The sequence below is a fragment of the Gouania willdenowi genome, chromosome 2 (assembly GCF_900634775.1).
Source record: "Gouania willdenowi chromosome 2, fGouWil2.1, whole genome shotgun sequence".
Lineage (NCBI taxonomy): Eukaryota > Metazoa > Chordata > Actinopteri > Blenniiformes > Gobiesocidae > Gouania > Gouania willdenowi.
In genome coordinates this window covers 7,731,353-7,752,274 of record NC_041045.1, presented here as the reverse complement: position 1 = coordinate 7,752,274, position 20,922 = coordinate 7,731,353, and the positions used below count along the sequence as shown (strand labels likewise).

The 20,922-nt window shown below is 37.4% G+C and overlaps 2 protein-coding genes and 1 long non-coding RNA gene across 5 annotated transcripts in view; all 3 read left to right on the top strand.

Moving 5' to 3' along the window:
* The window catches only part of LOC114477617 (uncharacterized), a 158,899-nt gene extending 154,939 nt beyond the window's left edge, over nt 1-3,960 (top strand). The window contains exons 7-10 of one of the 2 annotated variants that reach the window (XR_003675738.1): nt 1,925-1,968; nt 2,093-2,208; nt 2,951-3,060; nt 3,600-3,960. This is a non-coding gene — a long non-coding RNA (uncharacterized LOC114477617). Of the gene's footprint in view, nt 1-1,924; nt 1,969-2,092; nt 2,209-2,950 lie in introns of both variants that reach the window. The other variant, XR_003675735.1, reaches the window with a different exon arrangement.
* Nucleotides 3,961-6,930: 2,970 nt separating this feature from the next.
* Nucleotides 6,931-9,270, top strand: ccdc28a (coiled-coil domain containing 28A). The gene is made up of 5 exons (XM_028469876.1): nt 6,931-7,755; nt 7,870-8,033; nt 8,122-8,276; nt 8,489-8,511; nt 8,625-9,270. The coding sequence occupies exons 1-5, from the start codon at nt 7,589-7,591 to the stop codon at nt 8,677-8,679; spliced, it is 564 nt and encodes a 187-aa protein (XP_028325677.1). The 5' UTR covers nt 6,931-7,588; the 3' UTR covers nt 8,680-9,270.
* Nucleotides 9,271-9,332: 62 nt separating this feature from the next.
* LOC114477303 (epithelial cell-transforming sequence 2 oncogene-like) lies at nt 9,333-20,633 on the top strand. 2 transcript variants are annotated; one of them, XM_028469568.1, is made up of 8 exons: nt 9,333-11,891; nt 12,992-13,104; nt 13,195-13,357; nt 13,446-13,701; nt 13,792-13,993; nt 15,942-16,077; nt 17,901-18,102; nt 20,511-20,633. In XM_028469568.1, the coding sequence occupies exons 1-8, from the start codon at nt 11,628-11,630 to the stop codon at nt 20,519-20,521; spliced, it is 1,347 nt and encodes a 448-aa protein (XP_028325369.1). In that variant the 5' UTR covers nt 9,333-11,627; the 3' UTR covers nt 20,522-20,633. The 2 variants fall into 2 exon arrangements, with proteins under 2 accessions (XP_028325369.1, XP_028325380.1); XM_028469579.1 differs by lacking the exons at nt 17,901-18,102; nt 20,511-20,633 and adding an exon at nt 15,566-15,648.
* Nucleotides 20,634-20,922: the final 289 nt, after the last annotated feature.

Here is a 20,922-nt window from a genome sequence, read left to right as displayed (position 1 = left end):
TAGGGTGCAATTAGCTTGTTTTAAGAGAAACAAATAACAGTAATTTCAACAGAACAGCATCCATAACAATTCACCCTACACACACGCACGCGTGTATACATGCACAGATTATGTGAACGGACTGAGACACACACGGTATACATGCATGTACACACACACACACACACACCTCCATTAAGTATACTTGAGAGCAGCAGAGAGGGTCAGCTCAGTGTCTGAGTTATTACGCTACTTTGTTCTGCCTCAGTGGGAAGGCACACGCACACACACGCACAGAATTATCATCAGACATCAACACTCAAGGTGCAAATATAAAAGGGGTGCTTTGATAATGGATTGAAAGAGATGAATAAAAAAAAAAATGCATGAATTAATGGCGAGCGAGCGTCTCTAGTTCCAGTTTCTTTCACGTAGAAGTTTGCAGCTGGCTGTCACAACCTGACGCCCTCTTCCTCCCACCTCTCCATCCTTCCTTCCATCTCTTCCTCTCTGTCTGGGTGGACAACAATGGTGTGAAACATCTGTGGCTAGCAGGTAATTACAGCCGAGCCAAAACAGTGGGCAGTGCCGATCCCGGCGAGCTCCAAACCCCCGCAATTAGCCCCTGCATTTCCATCTCCCTTCACTCTGTGGCCCCCCTGATGACCAGCGTATTATCTGTCAGAGGAGACGGAAAAAAGTGAAGAGAAAATAGTCAGATGAGTGGTCTCGGAGCAACATGAGTGGTGGCAAAGGAAGAGGATAATGCAACCCAAAAACTGGCCATTTGAACAAGTCGGGTGTAATTCTATTCAGACCTTAAATGGAAAGTTTTTAGTGAGACTTTTTCTCAGAATGTACGTGCACGGACACACTACACTGGATGTTATCATAGCAAACATTAATGAGAGACAAGCAGAGAATGTCTTTGGTGGAAGTTTGTTTAGTTGTTCTATCTAGTTAGGTCAGGCCTGTGATGCGTTTCTCTGTCTTAGTTTGTTTTAGTGGCATAAATAATATGTAGCATCTGATTGTGATGTTTTGTAAACAGTTGTTTTAGATTATTTGTAAAAAAAAAAAAAAAAAAAAAGAGGCATCTCCTGCTTTTTTTAAATGTAATTTGTTGCATACAGTATAACTTGTTTTTTTTTTGTAAACTTGTACACAGGGTATTGATAATTACTCTTTATATTTGCATTCCCATTCATCAAATCAGTTTGATAAGCATAGTTGTGGTTTTCACAGGAAAAAGACTCATTTTTCTACTGGAATTTGGTGTTTTGAGTGATTTTAAGTCCATTGAGTATGTAAATTCATATAGCTGAAGTTGTGCTGAAAAAAATGATACCAAACAAGGCAAGCTAAACCATTTTTATGGTGAGATATAAAAGTAAAATCAAAAGTAGTCAAAAACGGCCAGTTATACCCTGGACTAATATAATATAAATATCATTTTTTTTTTTTTTACAATATTAAATGTAGTGTGAGGAGTGGGAATCATATTATTACAGCCCTCCCCTTTTTTTAAGTCAACATACATTATATCAAACTGTATTAAAACTAACAATTATTTATTTATTCAGTTTCACACCCTTGACCTGACACCGGTCCATCACTGGGACAGTTCTTACAGACACACACACATACACATACATTATTCACTGTTACAAATTATTAACTTCAAAACAAACATATTTTGGACTTTCCAAGCACCCAAATGAAACCCACACTAGCAAAGTGAGATACACTCTGTGTAGGAAGGTCAACTGAGCCCATATGGAAAACCAAAACCAGTCTACTAGTGAGATTCTGAATGCACTAGTTGTATTAGTTAACAAATACAATAGTTTATGGTTTCTGGTGCAAAATATGTAAGTTATATGCATAGAAACCTTGACAGTTAAAGTGAAACACGGATGTTTGAATTTATTCCTGTCTTCTAAAGTTTTCCAGACGCAGCTTCCCGTCCCACAGTGACTGGTTTAACTGGTGAGTACTCGAGTCTTAATGTGTCACTGTCTGTTAAAGCTCTTCTGTTTGTGCGTTTGTTTGCTGATGCACATTTGCCCCGGTGTGTATGAGTTGTTTTTTTGTTGTTCTCTTCTTGGTCCAGGAGTCCCCGTCAGGACGTCAAGGCTTCCCTGTGCCCGCCTGCCAAAAACGTCTGCATCTCCTGGAGCCCCTCGAGGCAGGGGGCAGCCAAATGTCATTTGGACCCTCTACAGAGTGGTGAGTGGAGGACAAGAGGGGGTGGGGTGAGGAGGTGGGATGGGTGGGGATTCAACAAGATTAACCAGGGTAATGCCTTTCCTTTCAGTACACAAAAAACAATGGAGAACGTAAACTTGTTAATTAGTAATTTTCCTTGTTTTCCCTTTAATGTTTCATTAATGCTTCAAATATGCTCCGGTTAGTGAAATATTCTTGAATTAAACAATAATATAAAATATTTTTTTTGTCTGTTTTCTATTTTGATCAAAAGGCAACATAAACAGTTTCTTAAAGAAGGAAATGAACTTTTTCCCACGTCAACTGGAGGTCAATAATTACAGTTTAGCCTGGTGTCCTTTGTGTGCAACTTTTAAAAGAAAGGCAAGCGGTGCGTTTGTGTGTGTGTGTGTGTTTTTTTTAATAAATATAGTGTATTTCATCATTTATATTTCATCTATTTATCACACAGGAACTTCAACCCATAACCTGGATTATTAGCCTGGCTTTGCACATGTTTCTTATGCTTTTGAAATCTTACTTATAATATTTCTTGTTGTATTAGAAAGTGAAAAATCCTAAAAATGATGATTATCAGAAATGCAAACTTAACAGTCCTGAAATAGTTTGTTAAAATACTCTTTCTTACGTTTTTATTTGCTCTGCTTTGTTGCGAGATTATTTTTTATATTTTTAAAGTTACCTGTAAGCTCTATCAATACATCATATACAAGATATTTAGTTGTGTTATTTTATTTAAAAGTCTTTTCATAGACACAGGTATCGATGTTGCGTTAGCGCTACTGGTGGCTCCGTCTCCAGTGGATTTTCCTCCTTTGATTGGCTTCAATATCCTCCCAGACTCGTCCTCCGGTAAGTCCACTTCCTGTCCTACTCACTTGGCTGTTAGTGCATATGATAACACGTTTTTACACACGCAATTTTTTATAAAATCAGGCAGCCGACTGCCGGCTGTGGCTGCTCCAATGTCCAGCAAAAACTCACAATAACAGCTTCAGACACATCAGAAGTAGCTCCAACACACATCCTTGTGTTGTCTGTAGCAATAAATGAAACAATGTTAATGAATATGTGAGGAAAAGGAATACAAAAATCTAAATAAAGAGGAAACTTTGGGTAGAAATCAATGAAATCAATGACTTGGCATCACATCCGGATACGTTTTAGCTTTAAAACCGTTCAAAAAATACATTAAATGTGCACATATTTTGTTTTTTTTCATACATTAAACACATTCTACGTTCTATACATTTCCACGACATTCAAACCCATCGTTTAAATCATTTGTGTTCCCACATACGGTGAGTGTTTGCCGCTTTTCTTGAAACCTATACCTCCGTCTGCCTCTGAGTGTTTACACAGCGTCCCCTCATCCCTGTCCTTGTACACAGACAACAAATACAAGACAAGGACAAGATCTTCTAGCTCCTTCACAGACAACATTCATTGGTGAACTACAGAAAGGCACACGGAGCTCTTCATTGTAAGTCACTAAACGCTTGCTTCAAGTGTGTGTGTGTGTATAGATGAAGAAATATAAAGGCAGTGTAAATGTATCTTATTCTGGGTCACAGCTGCTGAAATGAACATGCACTTGTAACGCTGTGCTTAACTTCAATTCCCAATAGAAGCTCCCACACACACACACACACACGTGAACAATGTCTTCTATGAAAGTCTCCTGAGTGTCTGGTCATATGGGGGGGTGATTTACAGAATGTAACAGAGGTAAACAGTGCTCACACATGAATGGAGACAATTGAGTGTCCTCGGTGCATCCAAATTCCACGTTTCTGCTCAACATGGGGTCAAGACCTCAGTGTGTATGAGATGCTTAAAATGCTTGTATGATAGCTCTTGCCCTATGTGAGTTTTACGCACTTCGGGTGTTTTGCAAGACGAGTAAATTACGATGGATTTATGATGCTATTAAAATCAGCTAGTTGTGTTGATGCTGGTTATGTCTAACTGAATGTTCACGGCCTTGTTTGTATAAATAAGGCGGCCAAGTCATTTTGCTAGATTCGATGTGTTTCAAATGTATTTTTAAATATGTGTACAAAACAACATACAATATATGTATAATTTTCATTTTCATTTATTTGTTTTTTTTTTTTGAGCAGGGACAAGAAAACAAAAGGGACACAAAACTATTTTTGTGTGGAAGGAAACTCCATCAAAGATGTTTAAATAATAGATAAAATCCATGTACACTTATAATTGCAGTAATATGTCTGCTGAAAAGGGAGTGGGAAGAAGAGAGACTTATTAAGCATACATTTTCCACCATATTGCTTCTAATAATAAAGTAAATAATCAAACAAGAAATTAACAACCTTGTTCCAATTTTTCAGTTGTTTAGGGATACGTCGGTGCAGTCGCATCTTAAAACGGACATGTTCTAATCTTACAGCATATGTAAGTTTGTTTCCATGACATGTATATTCTGGACAATACAAATCCAGTCATCCATAGTGGGAATGTTGTCACAAAGCTATTTTCTAGTAATCAATCAAAAAATGATTATGCACAAATATTTATTCACATTTCCCCTGATCTGAGCTGCTCTCTACCTTAAGTATATGATATATAAAGTACAGTATGTAAAATGTGATGGTGCCCAGCCTTAAATATCTGATCCACATTTCCTCCAACAGAAGGTGTGTCTCTCCCTGAAGAGGTATATGTAGGTTTTTTTAACCGATCTGAAATTAGGAATTCATCATTAGCAGCACCATATCTGTTAAAATGCCGTACTATTGCCACTTCAAGTGCAGGCGGCATAAAACGATGGAAATAGTGGCAGTAAGTGACGCTGTGATGCGTATTTCAAGCCGCCGTGCACACCAGGAGAGGATAGGAGAGGAGAGGAGAGTGATGAACTGAGCGTAACTCGTGGTTACCTCTGCAAACAGCACCAACACTGCAATTACTGATGAGAGATAAGCACACGTGTGCCTGGATCCACTAAGTTAATGACTGCATTGGGAGCGACGCTGTAAATGTTTTCATCTGTAACATGTTATCGTGGTTCAGCTCACACAGTGATGCACTCATGAGTGAGGATGGAAATGAATCAGCGTCCAAAGTACCAGCGAAGTGTACGCGCTACACTCACTATACAGTTGGAAAATTAGAACAAATTAACTCAAACTTTTACACGGCCCACAAACAAACATGTTTTTGTTCATTTATTTTTCACATTATTTAGACTAATTTACTTTTAAATAGTGACTAATTAAGAATGACTAAATATAGGATAATTAAAAATTAATACAGAAATATGTGATGAAATGTTTTTAAATAATTTAATTTTGAACAGAATTATATGGAAATAGTTAAATAAGTAGTTCATTTTTAGGAAGAAATTTGAATTTGAATTTGAGTTTTTCTGATCCCAATAATTATATCTCAAATTCACAAATTTTTACACATTATTAGTTGACATAGTTATCTTATATGTAATAAAGCGACATTATGTTTTGGATAATTTATAATTCCCTCATGTGAATTAAATCTTAGGACAACAGATTAAAAAAATATGTCAAAGACTAATTAATTAAATTATGAATTTCTATCCAAATTGAGAATGAATAATGTATTTTTTTTAATTTTTTTTATTTCAGAAATGAAAATGTAGTGAATAAGGTGTTGACAGCAACAAGTCAAAGGCAGGTGAGTTAATCTTCAAAGGTTAGATTCTGGACAATTCCCTGCAATTCAGCTTGTCAGTTAATAGAGTTTATATTAATCAAAGCAATCGTGCGTGCGTGTGCGTGCGTGCGTGTGTGCGTGTGTGTGTGTGTGGCGCATTAGAAGCGAAATAAACGGGGGGGCAGTGTTTGTTGGCCATTTGCGCCCCCTTGTGGTCAGTCACTGTAATAGTCACTGAGGATTTAACAGAATATGTATTGACATTATAAAATGTAGTCTAAATAAAAATAATTAAAAAAAAAACATTCATCTGATTCAGTAAAAAAGCATTATTCAATCACATTATATGTATATATTTAATTAACTCATTTCTGAAACTAGAAATTAAATTAGAGGCACATTTATTCTTTATTTATATTTTCCTTACTAGACTATTTAGATTGTTTACTTATTTTATTATTAAAAGGTTTAATTTAAATACAATTTTAAAAACCCACTAAAACTCAATTGATTGATTTTATAAAAGTCTTGCTAACTTGTGACTAATTCATAACTAATATTAATTATTATTTACAGTACTTGTCAATCAGTATTAAACAAACATATGCACTTTTAGAACAAGCTACTTCTGTGTTCGAGTCTCTACAATCTGAATGCATATAGTGATAGATAATGTACTCTATGCCCCTACATTATAATGAATGTAATTTTTACTTTTAATAATGTCCTTAAGTCAGTGTTAAAGTGCCTCTGTCTGCAACGTATTATGTGATTCATGTATTTTTCAATTTATTCTGCATTTTTACAGACGTATACAAACATACGAAGTGGATTTTCATGCAACGAATGTGCAAGGATGATACATTGTAATTTTAGTTGTAATATTTGCCTTCGCACACAAAATAAAGCATCTTTCCTCTCTAGGAATACACAACAAATGTAATTTTGACCGTGTGTTTTATAATATATTTTTTAATAATATCAGTTATTTTAGTAAAATTAAGTATTTCTAAGTAATTCTGGGCCCTTAAGCTGCTTAAAATACCGTTTTTCTATGTTGTCTGACAGGAAATAAAAGTTTGAAAAGGTCAAGTTTCGTACAATTTAAAGCAGGAAGTGTTCAGACTGCGTTGCCAAGTTGGTGTGTTTTCCGTCATTTGTGCTGTTTAAAGTGCCGTCACTACGCATGTCATTTGGGAGACGACCTGAGCAGTAAACACACCTTTCTGAGAAAAAAATAACAATGTTAGGTAAAAACTCGTTTTGAACGTTGTCTTAAACCTATACAGCGTGTTAAAGAGGACAATGATGTGGGTTTTTGGCTCTTTATAGCGGGATGTATTCGGCTCTATCTGGCAACACTGTTCAGAGTTTGTACTCGCAGGCTAGTTGGTTAGCCGACGGAGTTCTTACGGAAGTAGCCATTATTTGGCACATATTTTAGTTTGGTGGATATTATAATTACGCTATAGGTAAACTAAAGTTATTCTCGTTGCATCTGTAAGTAGGCTAATCTTACGGCTAATGTGTGTGATTTAAAACGGTCTTGTTTTATCAGACGTTTAATCGTAACATAGTTGAGCTAACGTTAGCCCGAGGTCTTGACACTCTTGTGACAGTTCTGTACGCTGGTGGTGTATGTGGGACTGTGCGGTAGTTTTCAGTCTAATGTGTGTCTTATGTAGTAGTTATACGTAAAATTCAGACAGAGACTTAACATGAAGTTATGGAGGAACGCAAGCTAAAGAGAAAGAGTATCAGGACCACCTCCGCCAACACAGCGGCTCCGTCCAGCAGCTCTATCCGGAAAAACAGCGCTCCCTCCGGGGCACGAAACGTCGGCTACAGCCACGACATGGGGACACGCTCTAGCCAGAAGAGCAAAACCAGAAGGTATTACCTATTTTATTTTATCCCAAAAACACTAATTTATTTCACTTCCTATCATCACTGCGACCAGTCATGGTTTATATTCTACTTTGTAAAAATCTGCTTTTTTTGTTCCAGGGCCGTAAAACCCAGGTTTCAGCCGGGCAGAGCCAGTCAGAAACAGGGCCAGGCTGCCCCCATCCAGCACTCTTTTCTGACAGATGTATCCGATGTGCAGGAGATGGAGAACGGCCTTCTCAGCCTTCTCAATGACTTCCACTCAGGGAAACTGGAGGCTTTTGGTAAGACTGAGATATCAGGGCATTCCTGTGTTAACATGTGACATATGCTGTGAAGCTGGAGGTTATAACTCAGCTTTGTTATTGTCAGGAAATGAACGCTCTATTGGTCAGATGGAGCATGTGAGGGAGATGCAGGAGAAGCTGGCCCGTTTGCACTTTGACCTCTACAGTGAGGTAGATGAAATGCCCGAGGACCAAAAGAAGACAGCCAGCGACACCAACATGGATAAGCTGCTTTTAAATGTAAGATATTATCAACGTAAACGCTGTGTTGGTGCTCCATGTAGCATGCTAACCCAGGTCAAGCTTTTCATGCATATGATGTAACCACAGAGGATTTACCGTAGTCACAGATTAGTCAGCTTGTTGAAATTCCTATTTTTTTAAATAATCCTCAATAAAACCACACAAACTGTGATGCAAGAAAATCTCTCATATTTTTTTCCCATCCACAGCTTGAAGAGCTCAGTTCTTCGATGTATCCTTTTGATCGATCAAATCCAGAAAAAGAACCTGCACACCTACAGTACAAACAACCTGATATTTGAATCATGAAATCATTGGTATTTATTCTTGACAAATCTCTCATAGTCAGAAACTGAATCTTGCCGACACTCAAGAGATCCCCAAGACCAGTAGCGTGTGATCACAACTCCATGTGTGAGAGCTGAAATGAACGAGATGGAGCTGAAACAACAAAGTCAGTGGCTATCCTTTCAACAAGAATAAAATGGGAACTGTAGCTCTTCACCAGCCTTTCTTTTTGGGTCGGAGGTAATTCTAGGTATGCACGGCCAATGGCTAAATTATACTAAAGAGTTAGAAATGCTGCTACCTTTTATCAGAATCTCAGACAACATGAGGTGTTTGTTATTCATGGACGTTTAGGCTTTCAAAATAAGGGTATTCACTTCCGATACGATACCCATATTGCAACCAGGGTTGTGGTCAATTCCAACTACGTCTTCTATTATCCATGTTAAATTACACCCTCATTAGCAATATGATGGGCATTTATTCCAATTGAAATTACAATTATAACTTTTCCCCTGAAAGTCATTTACAATTACATTCTCAATTACATAAGTTCAAAATTAATTATTCACAATTTCCAAGCCTGAAATAAATAAGCCCATAAAATGTAACCTTCCTCTTGTGTTAGTTTTCTGTTAGCATCTCTTATGATAACAGCCGAATTTTGACCCATGTCTTAAATCAGCTGTAAAATACACAAAAAAATATTATCTATCATCAAATTTATTTTTATCTCTTGGTTACCTTGTTAAACTTATTTATCAATTAAAATATAGTTTTAATACTTCTGGTGTGGGCTTCTGAGCCTTTTTTCTGTCAGTATACCCCTCAATTTAAATAATAATAATAAAAAAAAGGTAAAATAATTTAATTAGCCTTTATTTAGTCAGGAGAATAACATTGAGATTAATGATCTCTTTTACAAGTGTGACCCGGGAACAGTACATAAAACAAGTTTATAGTATTAATTAAATTGTAAATGACAGTAGTTTTTATAGAATTTTAATGCCAATTACAATTATGATTGAAATAAATTAGTATTTACAATTATAATTGACCCCAACCCTGATTGCAACCTTGCCTATTGTCCGATACTGCTATTGATTTAATATATCAACATGACTCGTACCTACTTTTATTGCTTTTTTTTGTTGTGTGGAATGTTAGAAAAGGCTTGATTGAGTCATATTACTCAGAGAACAATGATCAGCAAAAATATGTATGAGGAAAACTGAGCCATTTATTATTTTTAACCAGTGGATTATTTACATTTTATGGCGTTCCGAGCAGATTTGCGCCATCTAAAGACGCAACTTGCAATCCCCTCGATGGATGTCAACAATTGGCCAGTACAGGCTAATGTTGCATTCAAACAACTCGGAAATGTGCATTTCCATGTTAAAAAATTCCAAATCTACATCTTCAAAGTGTCAAAATATCTCAAAATATGGCTGACCGAGATAGTGTTTACAATAAACACATTGTTTGTGATTTGTGGCCTTTCAATGCACTTTTTAAAGTAGGAGGTTGGACAATCCAGATTTCTGAGTTGCCTTGAACGCACCGCCCACCTGGTTTACGCTTCTTCTATACAGTTCCCCTTTAACCTTTAAATATAAAAATATTCTATAATTTAAATAAAAAGACACTGGAAATAACCTCAATAAATCATTTTATTTATTTATTTTTGCTACTATCGGACCATTATCCCATGTCAATATTAAATCAGAACACCCTTAATAGAAAAGGCATTGCAATTTGACAAATGTATTAAACTTTAGGCTACATATTCTAGGTATTTCTATTGTGCATGCTGCCATAAAGTGGGATTAAAAATCTGTATCAGTTTGTCAAAGTAAGGCAAATTAGTTCACTAAATAATCTGTATATATAACAACATAATGTCTTTATTAATAAGAGAACCATTGCTGTATGTTCACACATCAATCTATTTAATTATTTGCACATAATCATGCAAATGCTGCACTTTCTCATCAGTGTGTTCACACCTATAATAGACATCACAATCATGCCTTAATTTTTATACGGTAGAATTATTTTTTTTAACCACATCTGACTTAACTTTTTGTCACTTTAACAGGATTTGAAGATATATTTTATGCTGTTTTGATTGTAAATCATCTTTAACTTTGTCACTGCTTGTGGAAAACTGTTGATGGGATGGGGATTGAAATATGTGATTGTATTTTTATTTGATCAATAAATATGTTTGTGTCAACTTTTGGTCATGGATTTGATTTGAGTCGGACTGATGTGTAATCTGAACTAAGAAACTAAGAAGTTCTGGGGCACTGTGTCGAATGTTGTCTTTGTTTATTTTATTTTTTTTCAAAGGGCTCCTGGTTGAACTGTGTGTCTGAAGATCTCCCAGCTCTGTTGTGTTCTGTCTCGGAACGTCATCCATCGATAGCTCAGTGTGGCATCCAGCATCTGCATAGCCTGCAAATATAGCATTGAGGAGCGTAATCAGTTAATTCATGAATATTAATTATGTAAATTGTTTTGAAGTTATTGATTAACCAACAGGTTTGAATTGATTTAATGTGTTTAATCGATGTGTTTCACATGTTTCTCTGATTATCTCTGGTTTGTAGGAACAGAATTCATGTACGGTATACAGTATTAGAGTAATGGGCATTTTTGTAAACAACACCCTCTACTGGCTAAACAACATACTGACATGATTTTATTGCATTAATGAAACACCTCTGTATCATTTAAAAGGTTAAAATATGTTTGTTTGTAAAAGAAAGAAGGATCTTCACATATAACATGTGACTTAAAAACATGAACGTTCTCTGCAGCACTAAGGTTTGCGTAGATCGATCATATTTTGTAATATTTAATAATAATGCCGGTTCCACTAGTACAATATTTGACCTCAATCTTTTTTTTTTAAATTTTTAATATTGACTTTTTTTCCTAATTAAAAAAAGAAAATAATTTACCTTTACATGCCCCATTCCCCCTGATGACGTGAAAGCAACCTTGGGCGGGGCTTAGCCGTGTGAAGGAATGTCCATTGGTTGATGGGTCTCCATGGTGACGCCTCACAGCAGATCAGTCCGTCTGCGCAGTCATCAAACCTGCTCTCTGAAACAGGACTTTAAAGTGTTTTGTTGTTGTGTGTTTTTTTTTTTTTTTAACCTAAACCTGTGTGTAATGGAGCCCACAGTGCGACCTAGACCTCACTCTGTGAAGCGGTGGCAACTCAACGGGACAGACTACGAGCCACAGCAGGTGTTGCACGGCCTCCGCTTCAGCAGCTGGACTCCTCTACACAACACCACCGCCAACCTGCAGGTAATAAAAAAAGGACAAGTAACACATCTAATAATAACACCAACAAGTTTAAAAGTCATTACTTAACTCCACTACTGTTTTAATTTACGTGATACGGTATTCCTGACCAAGAACTGGTGCCTAATGACGTTTGGAGTCCAGGGATCTACTTTCTCAGCCTATTTTTTGTTTCTTTTTAAATAAAATAAACAAGTCTATTTAGAAAAACTTACAAACAAAAATACTCCAGAGTCTCTTGAAAACAAATATTGTGTAAATTAAACGAGGTATGAATTGTTTTGATAAGGTTTGCTCGTGGGGCGTGGGGATTGTAGTTATTCGGCTCATTAACTAAGTTGGCACCACCTGGTGTGCAGATCCCTCCGCCGTGCACAAAGCAATCAAACATTTTGTCAAAATCAGGTTAGTTTTTTCTACTTTGTGCTCTCTCTGCACTCTAAGTAAGTTTTACATGATTGTTGTGTGTTTATGTGTATATGAAATGTGAATTTTATTATCAAACTAAAAGTGAAATAACTAAACCTGCTGAAAGTGCAGTTTTATTTAGTTTAGTTGGGAATTATGTTATGGAAATAATTTTTAATATTCTTATTGTGGAGAACAGTAACTTTGCTTTAATTAACCACAGACTTCACATCCCGGATTCTACTGTACACATTTCATTCATTTTTAATTTTGTTCTTCAATACCATGTTATAAATTTGTTTTTAACGGTTAGGCAAAAGAATAAAAATCTAAACACATTTAGTTTAAGTAAGTTTTTTGGAGTCTTTTTTGTATATTCTAGTTATCACTTGTCAATTTGTTGGCTTTAAAGTCAATTTGTGTATTTTTGTTTTTGCTTTGTATGTTTTTGTCAGTCTGTGTAATTTTTTTTAGTCTTTTTTTTTAGTGTGTTTTGTGAATATTTTTGTTCATTTTTGTTGTCATGTTGTTTCTAAAGTCTTTTTGTGTATTTTTTTTTTCTTAATGTAATTCTGTTTATTTTTTTGTTTTTGGAGCAGATTTGTATATTTTTGCAGTTTTTTGTGTGTTTTGGATTGTAAAAGCTTAGTAACTTTTACATGACGTGTTGGTGTCGTCGCTCTGTTCTCTTCCAGTTGTTTGAGGAGAGAGTTAACCTTGTGCTGCACTGGTTTGATCTGTGGACCGATCAGCAAAGGAAACATCTGCTTCACTCTTTACTCTCACGCTGCTCCAGGCCACAGCTAAAGTAAGCTAGTGTGTTTGTGTTTTTCTGTGTTTATACCATGTTAAAAAAACACACTCACAACACATGACCTTTCCGAAACATTGTGAGCAGGTTCTGCAGAGATTTGCTGATGGATACGGTTCCAGTGTCTCGGTTGGACTTCACAGCAGTGTTGCCTCGCTTTCTCTCCCTGTATGTGATGTCATTTCTGTCTCCTCGTGACCTTAGCCGTGCCGCCCAGGTCAGCTGGAACTGGAGAGTCCTTTCTGAGCAGGTGAGGGGGATTTGTTTGTGAGCGTTTGATTGTATACAAGAAAAGTTTGAACATTTCTTCTCCCCCGTCTTTATTTATTTGGGTTTAGGATTGTATCTGGGCCAGCCGCTGCATCAAAAGAGGCTGGTTTCTTCCATACTCTCCTGCAGAGAAAGAGTTTGGCGCGTGGAAGAACCACTATGTCTCCTGCGTGTCCACTCTGGACTATCTCACACCAAGGGAAGCAGCTAAGATGTACGGCACCCTCATCCAGTCATCTGTGGGGACGGAAGAGAAGCAGGAACAGAGGAGAAAAGAGCGAATAACCCGGGAAAGAATCAAGGAAAAGCTGCAGGAGGAGAAGAGTGAGTGACACGGAAGATACAGATGTTGGACACTGGAGATAAACTACAATGTTTTCTAGTTGCAGTTTTGTTTTTATGCTGCATTTTCAGGAATGTCTCTGAGATCAAGGAGAGCCTGGGGCAGCCGCTCAATGCCTGAGGGACTCAGGGGGGGAGGAGTCAAGTCATGGACCCTCAGCCCTGGGACAGAACGTGCTTCCCTCCCTTCATGGTATTCACAGACCTTTGACTCCTCCAGTTTTTCTTCTCTCAGCCAGGACAGGGGGCGACCTATAACCTCTGATCAATGCAGGTAAATCATATACAAACACAACCTGTCTTTGCGTGCCGTCAGTGGCAGGTGGACTCCACCCATGTGACTGCTGATTGGTTGAATATCCAAAATGGCAATATCCACATTATGTAATGGGATATTTTATTTCTTTGAGGCTAAAAGTTGTTATAAATAGTCATGTGTTACTTAAGAACTAAAAAGGAAGGAAAAAATATATATAAATAAATAAAACTTCAAAACAGAGGCAAAGGGAGAGGAGGTATGGAGGAGATCTGTGGAGGGGGCCCTATGCATGCATATATGTCAGCGTTCCCGCTGATCCTTAAAAAGCATTACATTAATTGTCTAAAAATAAGACATTAATTATCATTAAAATTTCTTGAATCAATGTTTTAAAAGTCTGACATTTTAACACAGTGTGATTTTATGATTGAGATTCGTCTCACATTTCAAAATAAATGGTAACGTTCATTTAGAAAAAAAGAAATTATCGTAACATCATGCAATTACAACAGCGGAACCAACTACAAAACAGTGACGTGATTGTAGCGGAACTCATGCTTGTAGCAACTTTCAACAACATGGGGAAATGTAAATTTAAAGAAAATAACCTTTTCAACAAAGATTTTTCTTAAAGCTAGGGTAGGCGATTTTCTGCGGATACACTTTTTAATATTTTGGTTAAAATTGTCTATGTCCTGACAGATTTTCTTCATTCCTTTTTCAGAGCGCATAAGATCTTAATTTCTATTATCTGTAGCAGTTGTAAACCTGTAGTAACTTCGACCAATGGAAAAAACCAAAACCAATCACGTCTCCCTGCTTGTTCTCACATCACTTGCATGCACAAGCTCACACTGAAAGCTCGTCACCGCTGCAGAGTTAAAATAGAGTTTTTTGTCATGTTTTTTAACATATTTAATGGTAAAGTTTATTGTTTACTTACTGCTGAATGAGACAACTACATTTCTACACAATACAAGCGATGAGCTGAGCTCCTGTTCTGCAGCAGCTGTGCACATGCATGTGAGTGATGGAGCACAGAGGGGAGGGGGAGGGGGATAGAGGCGGAGCCAACAGAGAGGCTACATTCAGAATCATGCTAGCTTTTGAAAATTGCTAACCCTACCTTTAATGGTTTTTATTTTTTGCTTTTGTTTGGTAGATTTCTGGCTATTTTTCTAGTCATCTTGTCTGTTTTTGGTGTGATTTTGATTATTTTAGTGTGTTTTTTTTTGTGTATTTTACTGTCAATGTTGACTTTGGGGGCCACCAGTTCCACTTCTGCACTAACCTAACCCTGTGTAATTGATGTGGCTTTTTTTTCCCCCAATTGTATTTACTGTGAAGTTGGTCTTAAATGTAATTTCAAATGGCAATAAAAGTCTTGAATTTAGTTTGACTGAAGAAGTAGGAACCCTGTTTTATACTGTAGCTGTATACATATTTAACAACTTGTAGGTTGTGAAAGAAAAAAATAAGACTATAAACATGGGTTTATTGTTAGGTTCTGTTTATTTTAACCCTTGGGTCCTCTTTTTGTTGTGTCTTTGTTTATTTGGTTTGTGTTAATTCTCGTCTGTGTTTCAGGGATTCCTGTTTGTGGCTCCACCCCTCAGTGATGTCTGTGTGCTTGGCTGGTGAATGATTAGCTCCCTCGTGTTTTCACCCAGGTGTGGCCCATTCCCAATCAGGCCTCCTCCACTATTTAGCTGAGTGTTTGGACACAGTATGGCTGCGGGATGATTGTGTGTGTGTGTGTGTGTGTGTGATATCAGGTTTGTTGGTGCCTTCCTTGTGTCTGGTCTTGCTCCCCTGTTCTGGATTTAAGTTTTGATTTTGGGATTTTTTTGGATGATTAAACATGGACTGGTTCCAAGAACGCTACTCCTCTATCCTGCCTCCTTCTCTCCTTGCATTTGGGTCCACACCCACACCGGATCATGACATTTATTTCTCCTTCCAGGGAAAAATCAGCCACAGCCAAAGGAGAGCTGACCTCCTTCACCCACAGACCTTTACAGTCATTACAAACCTGTCCTGGATATCAAAGCCATCATTCTGCTCTACTGCTCATATCCAACAGAGTTCCTGCTTATGAGGTAAAAGTTTATTGAAATAAAATAGCTGGGTTTCAGTCACGTGACGCGCATAGGGGGTGAGATTTCAGATGGAGGGCAGGAAGTAAAAATGGAGAATACACTTATGAAGGAAAGATTTACTGACTGTCCGTATTGTACTGATTTAGATGTAGTTTCAAGACAAAAATACAAAGAATTAATTAACAAATATGTTGGGTGTGAACCGTATCTCAGGATTCTGTCTAAAACTCACTCATCTTCATAAGATTTGCCGACCATCGAGGCTGTTGATATTGCAAACTATTTGGTCCTTCAGACATCCTACTGCAAACAGCAGATGAAAGCCTATAAAAGTATGGAGGCATATCACTTTTTTGTGAGTGGGTGGATCCATAACCTCGGTACCAAATGGCTCCACGATGATTATCATTTGGTCCTCGCCAGGGTGAGTGTTTGTTCTTATATTATTTTATGTAAGATGCTAGCAGTAATGGCGATAAGGTAAACAAACATCTTAACGACGGCGTTAGCCTTACAGTCAAGGATACAAGAGGTCTGTTTGTCACATACATATATACTGCTACTATTGAATAGTACTTTGACATGTCGTGAAATAGCATCTGGGTGTTCAGCTTTTACTGTGCACAACAGTGTGCAGGGGTGAAAATTTAATGAATAAATGGTAGGGATATAACGATTAATTGTAAGGCAGTTAAAAATTGATTCATTAATATCACGGTTTACATCGTTGCTGTGAAAATTGAATCGCAGTACTTTTTTCCAGAAGTGTTGGCGGCGGGCAGAATCTGCTAATACTTTCTTTCTGGCCGCCTTATAGTCTTAAACATGTTCATAAATGATTCTTTACCCCTTTGGCACTGAAAGAATATCTGTAATATTACGTGAATATCTGTAAAAGTCACGTTTTTCTATTAGCTCTGTCTGCTAGCGTTGCATCTCCTCTTCACTTCTATAATATCTGCATGCCAACCGACCACTGGGTTACCAGTGCCCTCTGCTGGGCCAAACAAATATCTGACGCAAATACAATGCAATGACTGGTTTGTTTTTTTAAGTCCAATTGTTAAGGCACAAAATACATTTTCAGTTGCTGTTATGCAGTTTTGTATTGTTTACTATAGAACCAGAATTTAAATGATTAGGCTTCGTTGTCATTTGTATTATTTCTTTATTTATTTCATTCAAGATTTATTTTTTAGTTAAATTGCATTGTTTTAATAGTTTATCAAGGGATTCTTTTGACAATGACAAATAAAAGGAAAATAGTGCAGTATTTTCCCAAAAAAAATAAAAAATATATTTTTCAGTCATTTATGTACAGTCCCATTTTGTAAAATAAATCGTGAGAGAATCGTATCGTGAATCGAATCATATCGGGAGTTGAGTGAATCGTTACATCCCTAATAAATGGCAAATAGCCCTAAATAAACACAGCCACAAAAACAAAGTGAGATCGCTAACATAACTCGGATGAAGTGGTTGCAGCAGATACGGACTTTAGCAGACTCTGCTCCTCCTGACCGCAGACGTAGGTTTTTTAGGCAGTGTTCTGTGAGCTTTTTACATTTCTCATCTTTGTGAAGGACAATCTTCGGTACTTTATAAAATCTGTTTTCATTTTCTCAGTTAGAACGATTGGAGTAGCCGTCAACTACACAAAACATGGGCATTTTGATTATTTCAGACGGCAGATACTAAAGCTACTTCACTTCCTGCCCTCCATCTGAATCTCACGCTCTCGTGATGCAGCAATGTGACGTCACGTGAAAGCAACCTATTATCTGGGTCGCTAACTTTATTATTACTTTCTCCTCTTGTTTCAGATGGTGTTGAGTGGCATGAAGGCTGGAGTGGCTGTGGTTGTCTATGACCACAGAGGGACGCTCTCAGCTCTCTCTGCCCTAGTGGACAGAGCTCTGTGTGGACACTCAGCACAAAGGCTTGGTCTGCTTTGTCCTGGAGGAACAGAAGAGATTAATCTACTTTACAGTGAGAGAGCACCACAGTGTTATTACTGTTCAGATGATCACGTTTGAACTCTATTTTTTTTTTTTTTTTTTCCTTTTTTTATATACAAAATTCTTCTTTTTTTTTTTTTTTTAAACGACATACAAGGACAAGACATACATATACAAACTCAAACCCCCACATCCTTACCCTAACATTCCCCGAGCACACCTCTTAAAGGGAAAAAAAAAAAAAACTAGATTGAATATAATAAAAAATTGACAGAATATTTAAAACAGGTTCTCAGTCAACATCAAGATGGCATTCTGTACTTTTGATATATGAAAAGAAAGGATTCCAAGTTTTTCCAAAGGACTTCTCAGATCCAGAGAGGGTCAGCCTGATTTTTTCCAATTTAAGGAAGTAGAGCACCTCTTTAATCCAATATACACTTGTAGGTGGAGCTGACGATTTCCACATCAGAAGAATCGCCCTCCTCGCCAAAAAGGATGAGAATGCTACCAAGTCCTTTTGGTTAGAGGAAAGGCAAAGTGCAGGTGGCAACACACCAAAAAGAGCAGTTAAAGCATTTGGAACTATAATTTTCCCAGTGACCCTGGATAACACATCAAAAATTTCAGACCAGTACATACTCAGAGAGGGGCAGTGCCAGAATGTATGTATATAATCAGCTGGAGCATGTTTGCACCTATCACAAAGAGAAGAAACTGTATTATATATTTTGGACAGCCTCACTTTAGTGTAGTGGGCTCGATGTAAAATCCTACACTGAGTGAAGCTATGCTTAGCACAAATTGAGGAATTGTGAACCCTCTGCAAAAATTTTTCCCAGGTCCCATCCAAAATATTATGTCCCAAATCAGTCTCCCAGACAGTTTTAAGAGTATTCAAAGAAGAATTTGAGCAGAGTTTATGAATATTAGCATATATGACAGATATTCCACCTTTCAATGAGGGAAGAGGCACCAAGAAAATCTCCAAATTTGATGATGAGGGGAGGATAGGAAAATTCAGACCCAAGTTACGAACAAAATGACGAACCTGAAGGTACCTGAAAAAGTGACTTTGAGGTAAAGAAAATTTTTCAATCAACTGATGAAAAGAGGCAAACGTCGAGTCTATATAAAGATCCCTAAAAGTTTTAATGCCGAGCCTACCCCACAATGAAAACGCACCGTCTAACAGGGACGGGGGAAAGGCAGGGTTTGCTGAGATTGGAGCACGGACAGAAAAGGTTTGCATCCCAAAGAAGCGCCTAAATTGGTTCCAAATCTTGAGGCACGAGGCAACGATGACATTTTTTGAATAAGGGGAAGTGGAAGATAAGAGTGTAAAGTAAGGATTTCAATGTCACCGGAAGTGCGGAATTTGCTTCGATAGCCAGCCATAATGGAGGGTTCTCAATATTATCAAAACAAAGCCAGTAGTTGGAAGAATATTCATCTTAATGGAATTAATTTTAGCAGCTATGGAAAGCTGAAGGACCATTTTTCAAAATCTAGCTCAATTTGTTCAAGTAGGGCGTCAAAGTTCCTCTTGCGAAGATTAATCAAAGTGTCAGCCACATATACTCCTAGATAAGTAAACCCTGATTTTGATGTCTTAAATGGAAACTTTCCCAGTGGATAATCCTTGGCTAATGTATTCACAGGAAAAATTTCACTCTTCTCCAAATTTAGTTTATATCCTGAAATCTCACTAAAAGTTTTGAGGACTGAAAGAGCGGCGGGAATGGAGCGAGACAAGTCAGACAAGAACAGTAACAGGTCATCTGCATAAAGGGCGACCTTCAGCTCCACCCCGTTTCTTGTTATACCTTCGAGATCAGGATGGGACTTTAGAGTGGCTGACAAAGTCTCCATAACCATGGCAAACAGAAGAGGGCTTAGTGGACAACCTTGTCTGGTGGAGCGAAATAACCGGAAGTATTCTGAGTTTGTACTATTTGTTCTAACAGAGGCTTGTGGAGATGAATACAATAACTTTACCCAAGAAATAAATTTTGCCCCAAATCCAAATTTTCCCAAAACAGAAAACAAGTAGTCCCACTCCACTCTATCAAAAGCCTTCTCAGCATCAAGTGCCAACAAGGCTTCAGGGACAGTTTCTGAAGGAGGGTTATATACTACATTAAAAACCCTTCTAAGGTTAAAAAGGGAGTGTCTGTTACGAATGAATCCTGTTTGGTCTTGAGAAATGATTGATGGTAGGACACCCTCCAAACGAAGGGCTAAAAGTTTAGCGAGCAGTTTAAAGTCCACATTTAGCAAGCTGATAGGACGATAAGAGCTGCAAAGTAGTGGATCTTTGCCTCTCTTCAAAAGCAGCGAAATAGATGCCTGATTTAAAGTTTGAGGGAGCTCACCCAAAACAGAAGCCTCAATAAACATTTCTAACAAATGAGGGGCTAACTGCTTCCAAAATGTTCTATAAAACTCTGACGGAAAGCCGTCCGGACCCGGGCTATCACGTTTGAACTCTAGACCAGTTGTTCTCAAACATTTTTGGCTCAAGTACCCCCTTTTCTCTTATTTCTGAATCCAAGTACCCCCCTTTGTCTAACTACAACATTTTCTTCAGAATACCAGTGAATTTAATTACATTTTTCAATATTATCATTTTGTAAATAAGTGGAGCTAAACAGTGTTTAGCACAGTGGTTGCCAATTTTCAGGTGGCCCCAAAGACACTTTTTTCTTTTAGAATTAGTTTTTGATGGTGTTTGTTTTACTGTTACAATTATAGAGTATAGCCTGGATTAGTGACAAGTTGTGCCAGCTCAGATACGTTTGTAGTGCATTTTATTGTAAAAACTTATTTTTGAAAAAGTGAAAGTATAGAATACAGTTACGATTGTGTTGTTTTAATATATTTTTAA

Bases quoted from the DNA above. Each gene is read 5' to 3' on its own strand.
- LOC114477303 (XM_028469568.1), top strand. From the start codon at position 11,628: ATGGTGACGCCTCACAGCAGATCAGTCCGTCTGCGCAGTCATCAAACC. The intron at 13,105-13,194 runs GTAAGCTAGTGT...CATTGTGAGCAG, and splicing joins TGCTCCAGGCCACAGCTAAA to GTTCTGCAGAGATTTGCTGA. The intron at 13,702-13,791 runs GTGAGTGACACG...CTGCATTTTCAG, and splicing joins AAAGCTGCAGGAGGAGAAGA to GAATGTCTCTGAGATCAAGG.
- ccdc28a (XM_028469876.1), top strand. From the start codon at position 7,589: ATGGAGGAACGCAAGCTAAAGAGAAAGAGTATCAGGACCACCTCCGCC. The intron at 7,756-7,869 runs GTATTACCTATT...TTTTTGTTCCAG, and splicing joins CAGAAGAGCAAAACCAGAAG to GGCCGTAAAACCCAGGTTTC. The intron at 8,277-8,488 runs GTAAGATATTAT...TCCCATCCACAG, and splicing joins TGGATAAGCTGCTTTTAAAT to CTTGAAGAGCTCAGTTCTTC.